General features: G+C 43.4%; 1 protein-coding gene across 2 annotated transcripts in view; it reads right to left on the bottom strand.

Moving 5' to 3' along the window:
- Positions 1-13,669, bottom strand: part of Pamr1 (peptidase domain containing associated with muscle regeneration 1) — a 76,573-nt gene that overhangs the window by 38,988 nt on the left and 23,916 nt on the right. For both annotated transcript variants that reach the window (XM_026404587.2, XM_026404593.2), the window contains exon 3: positions 8,867-8,995. In XM_026404587.2, the coding sequence (XP_026260372.2) occupies positions 8,867-8,995 (129 nt within the window). The remainder of the gene's footprint in view (positions 1-8,866; positions 8,996-13,669) is intronic.

Here is a 13,669-nt window from a genome sequence, read left to right as displayed (position 1 = left end):
AACTAATAAGAGAGCTGGAAGGTTCCCAACAAAAATGAAGCCACCCCGTCCTCCGCCTTCACAACACAAATCCTGTTATCTCCAGCATCAGGGGTTGGGAGGGGATGGCAGGAGAGAGGCACCCCATGCTTCTGAGAAGTGGTTTAGGTTTGTTTTTCTTTAATCTCTCTTAGAAAGAAAAGAAGGACTTTAAAAAGCCATTCAAAGGGAGAGCCATTTGCATTTTCTTTCCTTTTTCAAAGATGACTCAGGAAGCAGATTCAGTCTATGAAGCCAGACAGGGGCTGAACCTCAGGCCGTTGTTTCCTAGCTGTGTGACCCTAGATGAGTTCACTGGGATTTTTTTTTTTTTTTTTTTTTTTTTTTGAGCCAAGGTGTTTCATTTGGAAATGAGAATAACAGTAGGTCTTTGCCACGTGGCCTTATTTGCTGGTTTTAAGGATTAAATAAGATGCTCTATTTAAAGCACTTGCCACAGAATGCTCAATAAATGACAACAAATACTGTCATTTTTCTTGAGTCTTGATCGGAGACTCGGACGATTTTGGCACAGGAAACAAAGGGGATGGTCACTGCCCAGGCCTCTTCAGAGCTGTACCTCATCTCTGGCTGGAGGCCCAAACCCATCTGGCCCCACCGCCCAGACAGTGCTGGTGAAGCCAAGGCCCGGACGATGACGTGGGATTGTCCCCTGCACGGGGCCAGGAGCAGGATGGAAGCCTGCCCTTCCACATGGTTTGGCTCGTCCTCCCATGACCTGCCAGCCCTCAGACAGGCACTCCAAGTGACCCAGGGGTGGTCCCACTGGGAGGGCAGAGAGGAGCCAGGGCTCAGCCTCTAAATGAGCACCTCAGCCCTGATGCTTATAAGCTGTGTGACAGCAGGAATGTCACTCAGCCCCAGTGTCACAGTGTCACCATTGCTAACAGACTCTGATGGGGGCTGCAGGGAGGGTTAAGTGAGTCAGTAGGGAAGGTATGTGAACCATGCTCAGTTCCCAGCGAGTGCCAAGTGACAGCTCTTACCAGTTCCTTGCAGGGAAACTAGCAGAGGTCCCCGAGTGACACAGTAAAAGGCTCACTCAAGGCTTGGCCTGAACCTCAATCAGTTGATTCTTTATAATGACTGATTATTAAATTATGTGCCTCCCCCATGACACAGTTCTTATGAGATCAGGGACATTGTCTTGTTCAAATATATGTATGCATTAAGCTGTTGTTTCAACTGTTGACTGAATGAAAAACTGTACCAAATAAAGATCTCCCTGCAATCAAACCTTTTTTTCAATTGAACCCAGAAGCCCTTTACCACTGAGCTGCATCCCCAGCCCTTATTATTACTATTTTTTTTTTTATTTTACTTTGAGACAGGGTCTCACCAAGTGGCAGAGGCTGGCCTTGAATCTGCAATCCTCCTGCCTCAGCCTCTCAGGTCACTGCCAATCGAACCATTTTTAAAGCCCCTCTTCCCTATGTCAAATGATCCATCCATTCAATTGAAACAAATGTCCACCAAGAATAGTGTCTACCACTCTGCGCAGAAAGTATTTACACCTCAAAGTTGCTAGGGTCCTCACACGCACAAACACACACACACACACACACACACACAAATGCACACTAAGACAGCTCTGCTAATCCAGCTCAAAAGACAGGGTCTGGGCAAGGGTGGTACAAAATGTCTAGTCTGCTGACTACTTGCAGTACCTTTGCTAGGCTTTGGCCTGGCTGATTTCTATCATCCTGTCTTTAGTTTTCTGATCCTTTCTTTTTGATAATAACAGGTTCTTAATCCTTTTCATTTTTTTCAAATCTCAGGTCATATATTTATCAGTTCTAGGATTTCCATTTGGTTCTTTATAATACTATCCAAATCTCTCCTGAAATTCATTGTGCCTCCATTCATTATATTCCTCTTTTCCTAGAGATTCTTTCCTACATTTAATTATCCAAAAGCCTTGGTCTGAAAATTCCTTTGGTCACAGAGGGTCTATTTCTTTTGACTGACTGTTCTCTGGGCGATTTGTGGATTATATTGTCTTGCTTTTTCACAGTAAAAAATGCATCTCTAACTTTCAAATTCTCGTCTCAGCAACTTCCTGCACTCCATGACTACAAGACTGGGAAATGGCGAGCTTTTGCAGTTACAGAACTATGGGGCCACAAGTTCTTGAAGCTACAAGATAGTCTTTATGCCAAATCCAAGACCTACTTTCTAGTCTTGCCTCCACCTCTGCTTGCTCAGAAAGATTCCATTTCAGAAAGTACTTGGTGGAAAGGATGGCTTTGCTGTGGGTTTCCTCTAGATTTCAGTTCAACAGGCCACGCCAGAGGGGCAGCAAAAGTCCACTGGCTTCTCTGCCCTGCTCCTGAACTGCAGCAACTAAGCAGGGAGGAACCATCTTGCTCCCCCGTTCACCTAGGAAGGACACACACCCCTGAATTTTAGATTCTTTCTGATTCCATATTCACAGATATTTGATGGTTTTAAAGAAAATTGTGGTTTTCTTTATGTAGTGATTTCTTACTATTGGAGCAGGAGAGTTCTGTTATGACTCTACACCCTCCCCAGAAACTGGGTTTTGACCCAGGAATTCTTCGACAACATAGAATCTACAAAGCTCCAAACATTAATTCCCTGGAGTCAAAGAGTTTCTCAGACAGAAAACAAGGTATCACTTACCATATAACACTTGTCCTGGGAAGACTACCTCATCATGTTCATATTTATTTTTTCTCCCTTAGGTAGTTGTCTTTTCCTATCTTTCCTGTCCAGCCCTATATTAATTTTTCCATCCCCCCACCTTGAGATAAAACTCACACCAGCAACAACAAAAGAGCAGCTCTGTTTTGCTAATAAGAACAGAATTCACCATTCGTCCAGCCTATTTGATAGGTAGTCTCACTCCACACCAGACCCCCTACTGGGAGACCTATAGACAGCGCTTCTTCTGGTCCTCACAGAAACCCTCTGTGGGGGCCACTATGATCATCCCCATCCTGCCAAGGAGGAAGTTGAGACTGACAAAGACTTAGTAAGTCCATCCAAAGTCACAGAAGGCATAGAGATTCAAATGCAGGCCCTATGATTCCACGCCCAACAGCCAAGGACCGCATATTACCATCCTCAATTTGGACCCAACTCTGTATGATTCTTTTCCTAGAAATCAGGTCACAAAAGGCTGGAGTGACAGGAGCCCGCCTGCCTGACTTCCCCCAGGTGGTTCCACCGTCTCCCTGGAGGACAGCCCCTTGGGTCTGTGACACACCTCTCCCTGAGCCTTTAGCCCTCCCTCCCTTTCTCAAATTGGCTCTTCATCCTTCCCCAGGTGGCAGCTGGCACAGATCATCTTCTCTGATATTCTAACGACACAAACATTTGGGGGCTTGGCTTATAGCCAATTCCTCTTGCTCCTCTGCCTCTGTCCAAAATATGACTAAGAAGATAAACGTATTAAGGGCCCTGTAATCTCTCCCCCTAAATCCCTTCTCATCTGGGTGGCTTTCCTAACCTTCTTAGGTCCCCAACATCCTTCAGGGACTGAACGATTGGGACCACAGGATGCGAGCTGTGAGTGCAGCATCCTGGGTGGCCCTGGACCCTCACCCTGCCCATTTCTTCTGTGGCTAAGGAACTCAGCCTGAAGGCCAAGTTAAATAAACACCCCTCCAGGGGTCAGCAGTGGAGGTCAGCAGAGGGGTTCACTTAAGAACTCAACTTTCCAGCCTAGGAAGCACTAAGAGGAAGCCTTGGTTTTGACTTCAGAAACTGGTACCTCTAATGGCCACACCCAGATCTCAGACTCAGGAGCCCAGATTTCATGGGGGGAAATGACTGGTTCCAGAAGCTGGGAAACAGGGGCAAAGACGAACTTGCATTTCCAGGGAACAATAAAACAGGGATGTGCTCAAAGAATGATGTGGTTGAGCCGACTTGGAGGGTCTTCACTGGCCAAATCTGGGACAGTTTGAACACCAAGACAGAATCGTGATAACATGATGAAACGTAGAAAAATACGGTATGATAAAAAAGAAAACCAGACCTTGAAAACATGATAATCCTACATGAATCCAGATAGAGTATACGGATGTATACCTTCCTGGGATCTCTCTGTAGATAGGAAATTTTTCAAATGAAAAAAATTTGGGAAGGAAAGAAAAAACAGTTCTTTCTTGTGATAATAAAATATCTCCAGCTCCTGGGTGTTTTGAGATCACTCAACCCACCTTTGCTGGGCTAGAAGATGTGAATAGTCTTCTGCTGGGCTCTGGCCTCAGGAACTCTGCCCATTTCCTTGAATAATACAAGCTGCCCCGGGGTTACCAATGGGCCCAGGAAATGGAATTGACCAAATTATGTTGTGTGCCTTTATGACTATGTCACATCATATCCCACTGCTATGTATAATTAAAACGCACCAATTAAAAAATATTTTTTAAAATCAAACAAAAATAAATCTTCCTCCTTCAGGATAAAGGGAGGCCTGAAAAGATTGCTTGGGCGCCATCTACTGGTCAAATGCTTGTACTGCCATGTGATCCTTGCTGTGATTGAGCCATGAGTCACCCATGTGCTCAGTTGTCTTTAACACAGAAGGCACCACAATGCCCAGCTCCAGGAAGACATTCAACAAATAGTGAAATGAATAACATCTTCCTATGAATTCTCATACTTAGGCAGTGCCCGTAAGAACCTCATAACCTTATCACACTGATATCTTCTTGGGGTCAACCTTCCTAGGTTTCCATGGATGGATTATATATTCCTTAAGAGCTCATCATATTACTTGGTGACCATCCCAGTGCTTCAGAGGAAATGTTCCAGAAGCATTGTGACTGTGGCTTTTTATCTCCCATCTCTACCTTATTTGCTTTTTTAAATTTTTTTAAGATATGGATCTTTATTTCATTCATTTATTTATATGTGGTGCTGAGAATCGAACCCAGCGCCTCGCACATGCTGGGCAAGCGCTCTACCACTGAGCCATGACCCCAGTCCCTTATTTTAAAAGTTTTAAAAAACGATTGTAAAACTTATTTAAAAGCTGTCTCTACCCTTGGCCTCCATTTCCTCCCCTTCCCAAGTCGCTCCTGGTAAGGTCCCCAGTCACCTGCCAGCTCTTAAATACAAAAACCTCTTTCCTATCCATGTCCTGCTCTCCTTCTGTCTTATTTGGAAACACGGCTCCCTCTTGCTTCTCCCACCTTTCTGGCTGTTCTTTCTCACCTCTTCTTATCTCCCTGCCGTTGGTCTCTCTTTCCTCTGTCAATGGCTCTCTGCTGTCTGAGGCTCCAGGCTCCCTGGGGGATCTCAGCTAACTCCCATGAGTGTGTCTTCACCCTCCACGGTTCTCTTAAGCTCCAGGAACCTGTTTCTAAATGCCTGTGGGGTCTCTTACAGATGCTCAGATTCCCACCGATCTCAAGTGGGACTCCCCTTCTCTCCCCCACACACCTCTTCTCCTCTATTACCCACTCAAAAGCACCCACTTCTACAGAGTTGCTCAGACTAGGAAACTCATGACCCATCGAGGTGCCCCACTCCTCTCTCAGTGTGTCAGTGAGTCCTGTTACTTCTTCCTTTAAGCTTCTCTCACATCTTGCCCCCCCCAACACCCCATGTGCAGAACCACTGAAATAGCACTGCGAACCACCACCTTTGACATGCTCTTGACTCCACCCCATGAACCCACCATGAGCTCCAATGTCACTTCCAGGTCAAACCATTCAATGCACATCACATGCCATCCTCACAATGAGCTCCGAGGTCTGCGTCCAGCATCCTATGCCCTTTGCATCTGGTCTCACCTACCTTTCCAGTCTCACTTCCCACCACTCCCTCATACTGCCACACAGATCTAGGCATTCCCTGAAGACTCATTTCCACACCATGATCATCCTGCTCCCTCTCTCTGCAGTGTTGTCCCTTCTGCCAGCCCCTGGGCAAAGGCATAGCCCAGAGCTTTCCCCACCCCTCACTGTGTGTGGTTAATTGTTCTCTTATTTTTTCAGAGCCCTTAATTCAAGCCTCCTTCACACCTCTTCCTAGGCTTCCAACTGCACCTGACCAACATCTAAATTCTTTACCTAACTTTTGTCCCTACAAGGCCATGCATGATTGGACCCCTGCTGATCCCCTCAGCTCCTTCCCATCCTCCTACCCCATCCATGCACAAAGACAAAGAGCAGTCTTCTATGGGATCCAAAGCAAGGAAAATCCTGAAGTTCTTATAGACTCCAAAGATCAACAGAAAATCAAAAGCCATGCACTATAACTCTTTCTTAAACTCCTTTTGAAAGTATTTTTATTTTGGACCTCCTATTAACTCAATAACTAAGGAGCATATGGAAAATAATGATAAGTACATTGTATTCATGGAGTTTTTCCTATTGCTAGGAAGACAACTAATGCTTCACATGTATCTGTCTCATTGAATCCTTCAACCAGCCCTATTATTTCCCATTTTTAGAGAGGATATTGCTATTAGCAAGGTTAAATGACTTGCCAAGGTCACTTAGTATAGGCAAGGCTAATACTTAAGCCCAGGTCTGTGTCATTCAGATCTTGGGTTCTGATGGATGTTCTACATACACACCCAGAGCAGCTGGCAGAGGAAGACCAGGGTTAAATCTTACAGCTAACCTACCTGGAAGATAGTCTACCAACTCCAAAATCAAGTTTCCTAAAACCACCTAAAATGGCTTCTAAATTTTAAACCTGCACCTGAGATTAATTAGCACTTTGGTTTGGGTTTTTTTGTTGTTGTTGTTGTTGTTTGTTTGTTTTGTTTTGTTTTGTTTTTTTCAGAATTTCACTTTTCTAAATTAATTTTTTATGTTTTTATTTCTGCACTATAATTATGCAAAATAGTGGGGTTCATTGTGACATTCACATATGGTAGTCCTTAGCCTCCCTTGGAAGTCTCAATTCTGCTGTACGGACTGAGAGACCAGCACTTCAAAAGTTACCCATATTCTGGAATTCCCAAATTCACCCTGACATTCTGACCGAGCCCTTTTCTTCTGACTGTGATTGAATTTTTCAACCTTTGCCCTAGACACTTGAAACACATAGTATTCTACTATAGGTGGGATCGGGCAAAGAATATCAATCCCACTCCAACCAGCACCTCTATAAATTGGCAATATAAGTCCTGGAAGTAAAACTAGTCAAAAGGTAAGACCATCCTAACTGCTTCTGATTCAAATAGGTAGCACAAAAAAACAGGCTCAATGAAAGCAATGTGCACATTGTTCCAGATTCAGACTCTTAGAGGGACGTTCAACTAAGAGCACCACAGAGGGAATTTTAGACAGAGAGAGAGGCTAGATTTCCAATCTATTTTCAAAGAATCATTGAAACTCGGAGGGAACTCTAATAAATATTAAGTAATTCTTTGAGATAAAGTCGCTTCCAGAAAGAATCCTTTTCTTAGGACAAATATTATACTGGCAATTTGTTGGTATATTCCAGGAATTTAGCCTGGGATTCAAAAAATTTACCTTTCCTCAGTCTATACTCAAAGGACTTAAAAACATCATACTACAGGGACACAGCCACATCAATGTTTATAGCAGCACAATTCACAATAGCTAAACTGTGGAACCAACCTAGATGCCCTTCAGTAGGTGAATGGATTTTTTAAAAATGTGGCATATATACACAATGGAATATTACTCAGCAATAAAAGAGAATAAAATCATGGCATTTTCAGGTAAATGGATGGCGTTGGAGAAAATAATGCTAAGTGAAGTTAGCCAACCCCAAAAATCCAAATGCCAAATGTTTTCTCTGATATAAGGAGGCTGATTCATGGTGAGGTAGGGAGGGGGAGCATGGAAGGAATAGATGAATTCTAGATAGGGCAGAGGGATGGGATGGTAAGGGAGAGGACAGGGGGTTAGCAAGGATGGTAGAATGTGATGGACATCATTATCCAAAGTACATGTATGAAGACTCAAATTGGTGTGGACATACTTTATATACAACCAGAAAAATGAAAAATTGTGTTATATATGTATAATAAAAATTGTAATGCATCCTGCTGTCATTTATTTTTAAAAAATCAATTTAAAAAAAATAAAATGCATTACAGCCAGGCAAAATGGTGCATGCCTGTAATCCCAGCGGCTTGGGAGGCTGAAGCAGGAGGATCACAAGTTCAAAGCCAGCCTCAGCAAAAGCCATGTTCTAGGCAACTCAGTAAGCTCTTGACTCTAAATTAAAATACAAAATAGGGCTGGATGTGGATCAGAGGTTGAGAGCCCATGAGTTTGATCCCCATAACCCCCCTCAAAAAAAATAAAAATAAAATGCATTACAGATAATTTTTTTTTTTTTTTTTTTTGGTACCAGGGTTTGAACGCAAGGGCACTGAGCCACATCTCCAACCCTTTGAGACAGGGTCTCCCTAGTTGCTGAGGGCCTTGCATAGTTGCTGAGGCTGGCTTTGAACTCACAATCCTCCAGCCTCAGCCTCCCAAGCCATTGGGATGACAGGCGTGCACCACCGCACCCAGCAAAAACAACATTTTTGAAGGCTTATTCACATTTGCTGGCCATTGCCACCACCACTGCCTCTGGAAGGGACATGGGTCATGCTGTGTGTGGATGGCCTGGGCTTCATCCAGGAGAGAGGTGAGCTCAAAGGGCGGATAGAAACCTCCCGGGGCCAACAATCCGGGATGAACAGATGTCCACAACCCAGCAGATGGAAACATAGCTTTGCTTTATAGTCTTGCCTAGAAAGCCCGCTGGCCCCACGCCTTCCAAAACTCAGATTCCAACAAGATGAACTTTAGTCCTTGCACAGTGAAACTGTAAAACCATATGCATTCGCGACAGAGCTGGTTCCGGGTCTACTTACGCATGCAGTCTCCTCCATACCAGCCGGCTCTGCATTCTGCACAGTAGAAGCCCTTCACGTAGAAGTCGTCCAGGGTGCCCCCCCACGAGCCATTCCGGCAGCTCTTGCAGTTTTCAAAAATGGTACAACCTGAAACATTTCCAAGAAGATTCTCAGACTCCATGCATGCAGGTTCTGATGGTCCGCATGAGAGACACACCGGCACCTGGCTCTCATGGGACATCAGGACAGAGAAAGGTAGCACAGTCCTTAGGAAAAGCTGGAAAATGCCAGGTTTATCAGGATTTATCTAGAGAGTTTAGAACTGATTCGAACCGTCTTCCCAGTTAGTGGTTGATATTTAAGGTAACAGGAAATCGCTTAGAGTAAAAGAGAATCAATCAATATAGTGTTTTTTTGTCCTTATATAAATATGTCACGTTAACTGTGAAATATTTAGAAAATTATGACAAGCAAAAAGAATTCAATAATAATAATAATAATAAAAACCTTTAAATCCTAACATCTAGCCAGGGGCAATGGCACATGCCTATAATCCCAACAACTCAGGAGGCTGAGGCAGGAGGACCACAAGTTTAAGGCTAACCTCAGCAATTTAGTGTGACTCAGGGAGCCGGGCATGGTGGCAGCACATGCTTATAATCCCAGCTGCTCCAGAGGCTGAGGCAGGAGGATGGCGAGTTCAAAGCCTCTAAATAAAAGTCTCTAAATGAAATATTTTTTAAAAGGACTGGGGATGTTGCTCAGGGGTTAAACACCCCTGGGTTCAATCCTCAGTCCAAAAAAATAAAAATAAAAATTACTAAGAGAGCTGAGGGATATAGTTTAGTGGCAAAGTGCCTCTTGGTTTAATCCCAGCAACACACACACACACACACACACACACACACACACACACACACATATCCTGTGACCTAGAGAATTCTACCGCTAATACTTTCTCTGCCTGCATATACATACATCATTTTAAAAGCTAGACTTGTAACTACATACTGTCCATTCTCTTTTTATAATTCCCTTTTAATTGAATAACAGATAGTAAATGTCTTCTTGTGCCATTAGACACTCTTTCTTCTATCTTTCTATACCCAGAGTTTGCCCCTGGAAACACCCCAAGGCCTGACATAATTCTCACCCTCAAAAGTGCCAGGCAGCCCCACCAGCAAGCCGGAGCACAGGGGCCGAGCAATTCCCAGGCAGAAATCTTTCAAAATTATGGCCTCTTGAGTGGCTAGGGATAATGAGGAAAGGTATAAATAATCCCTACCCATTTATCAAAAACAGAGCTAATTTCTGAGTCTTCCATTGTCCGGCTTGGGGTTCTGGAGCCAATTCTTTAAGGTCCTCAGGCCTTACAGCCCGCATCTGTCAAACTGGGATTAAAAACTGGATCTGCCTCTTAGGATTGTTTAAAAGTAAATGAGCACAGGTAAAGCGCCTGGCATACAGTAAGAACTCCCGAGGTGAGACTGTTAACTATTCTGCTTCCCCGTGATCCCACCTGGCTTATCCCTGTGATGGCCAATGTCAGGCTTAATTTTCACTTCCTGTGATCTGTCTTCCTATAACAGACTCAAATCAAGATCATATCTTGCTCAATATTGTATCCTCAGCCCCTCATACAGTGCTGGCACCTAGCAAGTGCTCAGTAAATATTACTTGAGTGGCTGAGTGAACAAATGAATGTCTCATGAACTGCTCCCAATAGCCAGCAAGTCTTTCAGCATCCGTGAGCTTCTTTGCTGTCAGCTGAAATTAGGTTTTTATTGACCTGCAATGTGTGTGTGTGTGTGTGTGTGTGTTCCACAGAAGAGACGTGTAGCCCTCTTTCCACACTATGCTGAGTTTCCTTTCCCTCCTTCTGGAGAAGACGAATTGCTAATATGATTCATCAAATTGCAGTAAGTCATATGGCACGTGACGGAGTCCCATGGTACGGTACCACTGTGCCTTCCAAAAGCCAACCCCCCCCCTCACATGCCAAGCTCCTCTTTAACTCCCTATTCACCAGGCTACAGAGGAGGTAAAGGGACTCAGAGCCTCCCTCCCTCCCTCAGTGGCCCTGCCAAGTCTATTTCTTGGCACAGCAAGTCGGGGTCCTTAAGATACAAGCCACAAAAACCAGTCTAGTGATTAAGATGAACAAGGCCATGATCAAAGACAGGAGGTAGCACACAGATTGCCACAGGACCCGCTGCAAGGCTGCCCAGCCTAGAGCCACATCGGCCCACTGAGGACCATGGTGCTGCTAGATGCTGCTGGATGTCACACAGCCATCCCTGTCATTGGTGTCCCTGGACCTTTATGGTCCTGCACCACCACCAGCAGAGAGATGCTCACCGTCATTACCATAAGGGTAGAAGTGCCAACTAAAGCCACACTGGATTCTGTGTTCCACCTATGAGAATGGCAAAAATCCAAAATGACACATTCTGTTGTAAGGCTTTGAAAAAAAAAACAGCACCCTCACACACTGCTGGAGTGAAGGCCAAATGTACAGAAAACTATTTGGCGAAGGCCGGAAAATGACATATGCACTCCCAGGGGACCCACTGACCCCTCTGCTAGCATTGTATCTCCAAGATACACTTACAAAATACTGATGTGTGCAAAGTGTATTCACTGCCCATACAGTGACCATCCCTAATCTGAAAACTGAGGTCCAAACTGCTCTAAAATCCAAAATGTTTTATGCTTTGACATGACACCACAAGCAGAAAATTCCACATCTGACCTCCTGTGACAGCAGCCAAAATGCGGGCATACTGAAAATATTTTGTAACATTACCTTCAGGCTGGGTAAAGGGTGTATACAAAACATAAAATGAATTTCATGTTTAAATTTAAACATGTTCAAGATATCTCATCATGTAGACCCAAGCATTACAAAATCAAAACAAATTGAAAATACTTCTGGTCCCAAGGGTTTTGAAGAAGGGATATACAACTTATAATAACAAAAGTTTAGGAACAACCCAAAAGTTCATAAATGATGGTCACCCATACAATGCAGTTATAGCAACTGTGAAAAAGAAAAGAAAAAGAAAGAAAGAAAAGTGAAGATGGCTTTATATTGATATGGAGTAATCTCTAGCTTTTCATGAGAAAAGGAAGATAGCATTGTTTATGGTAAAATATCTTTTGTGTGAAATGGGGAAAGATGTGTGTGTGTGTGTATGTATATATATATATATATATATATATTATATATATATATATACATACAATAATACAAACATATACAATATATGTTTTTTCAAACATGGAAAACAGTAAGCCACTCTATACATCAAATAGGTAGTGGTACTAAGAATTGAACCCAGGACAGCTTCATGCATGCTAGGCTAAGGCTCTACCACTGAGCTACACCCTGAGCCCCTTTTTTATTTTATGGGACAGGGTCTTGCTAAGTTGCCCAGGCTGGCTTCAAACTTGTGATTGTCTTTCTCTGCCTCCCAAGTAGCTGGGATTACAGGCACGCCCCACCATGCCTAGCTACCTCAATTGATTTTGATTGGGAGGGCATCTAGAGATTGAACCCAGGGCCTCGCACATGCTAGGCAAGCACCACCAAGCTACAATCCCAAACCCAACGTAGATTTTTTTAAATGTAGTATTTTCATTGCACATGCCTCATGGGACATAGTCTAAGGTCAATATTAATCATAAAGAAATCATAACTTCATTCGGTGGTCCTATTGTTAGTATTAATAGTGCTGCTGTTAACTTTGCACAATTCTATTGTCATAAGATAAAGCCAATAAGTAATTAGGTTAGTATCAATAAGAAATCAGTCTTAAGATGAGAAAAAATTAAAGACATAAATAATCTTGAATATCACATAGATTCATTTATTTATTTTTTAGTTTTAGGTGGACACAAAATCTTTATTTTATTTTTATGTGGGGCTGAGGATCAAACTCAGTGCTTCACATGTGCTGGGTAAACACTCTACCACTGAACCAGAACCCCAGCCCCTCACATAGATCCATTTTTAAAAAAACAGATTTGTCGGGGCTGGGGTTGTGTCTCAGTGGTAACGCACTTGCCTAGCATGCATGCCGCACTGGATTCGAGTCTCAGCACCACATACAAATAAATAAATAAAATGGTCCATCAACAACTAAAAATATTTAAAAAAAAAAAGATTTGTTAGCTCCATCCACTGGGGGAAAAAACCCACCTATTAACAATGACAATCCAATTATCAGAAACACTCCTGAGGTCCCAGACTGTGGTCTCGGGTCAGAGTTCCTTGAAGAAATGACTAATTCCAGACCTGGGCAGAAAATATACAAGTCTGAAATGCCTTGTCTTGGGAGAATCAAAGAAACCTACAACCAGTGTGGTCATGTCAGAAGCACACAGAAGGACATGAGGGAGCGTCCAGTGTCCTAAGACTGAAGGTTCATGGGTTAAAATGGATACTGACTGACAATGATTCAATTGCACATATAAATAAAAATGGAGAATTTCTTAATGACACACAGAGAATCCCCTTTCATCAACGGTGACTGCCGAGGGCATCCGCACTCACTCTTCTATAATTTAGTTTTAAAAGACGGCCTTTCTTCTTCATCTTGCCTTTCCCTTCAGGGTAACCAAATGGTTAATTTGGATAGTCTTTCATTGGTTAGAACCAGTGATCAGTCCCAGCGTCATGGTTGCAGATTTGGGTGCCTCCTACATGATGGGACAGGAGCCCCCCATGCACCATCTACGCGGTTCTCTTGCCTATCAGACAGCTGACCTCAGGTCATCTTGTAACAGCAGAGTCCATGCTAGTGGTTAGCCAAAAGTAAC

The sequence above is a fragment of the Urocitellus parryii genome, chromosome 4 (assembly GCF_045843805.1).
Source record: "Urocitellus parryii isolate mUroPar1 chromosome 4, mUroPar1.hap1, whole genome shotgun sequence".
Lineage (NCBI taxonomy): Eukaryota > Metazoa > Chordata > Mammalia > Rodentia > Sciuridae > Urocitellus > Urocitellus parryii.
Note: the sequence above shows the minus strand (reverse complement) of the source record. Positions and strands in the feature narration are given on the sequence as shown.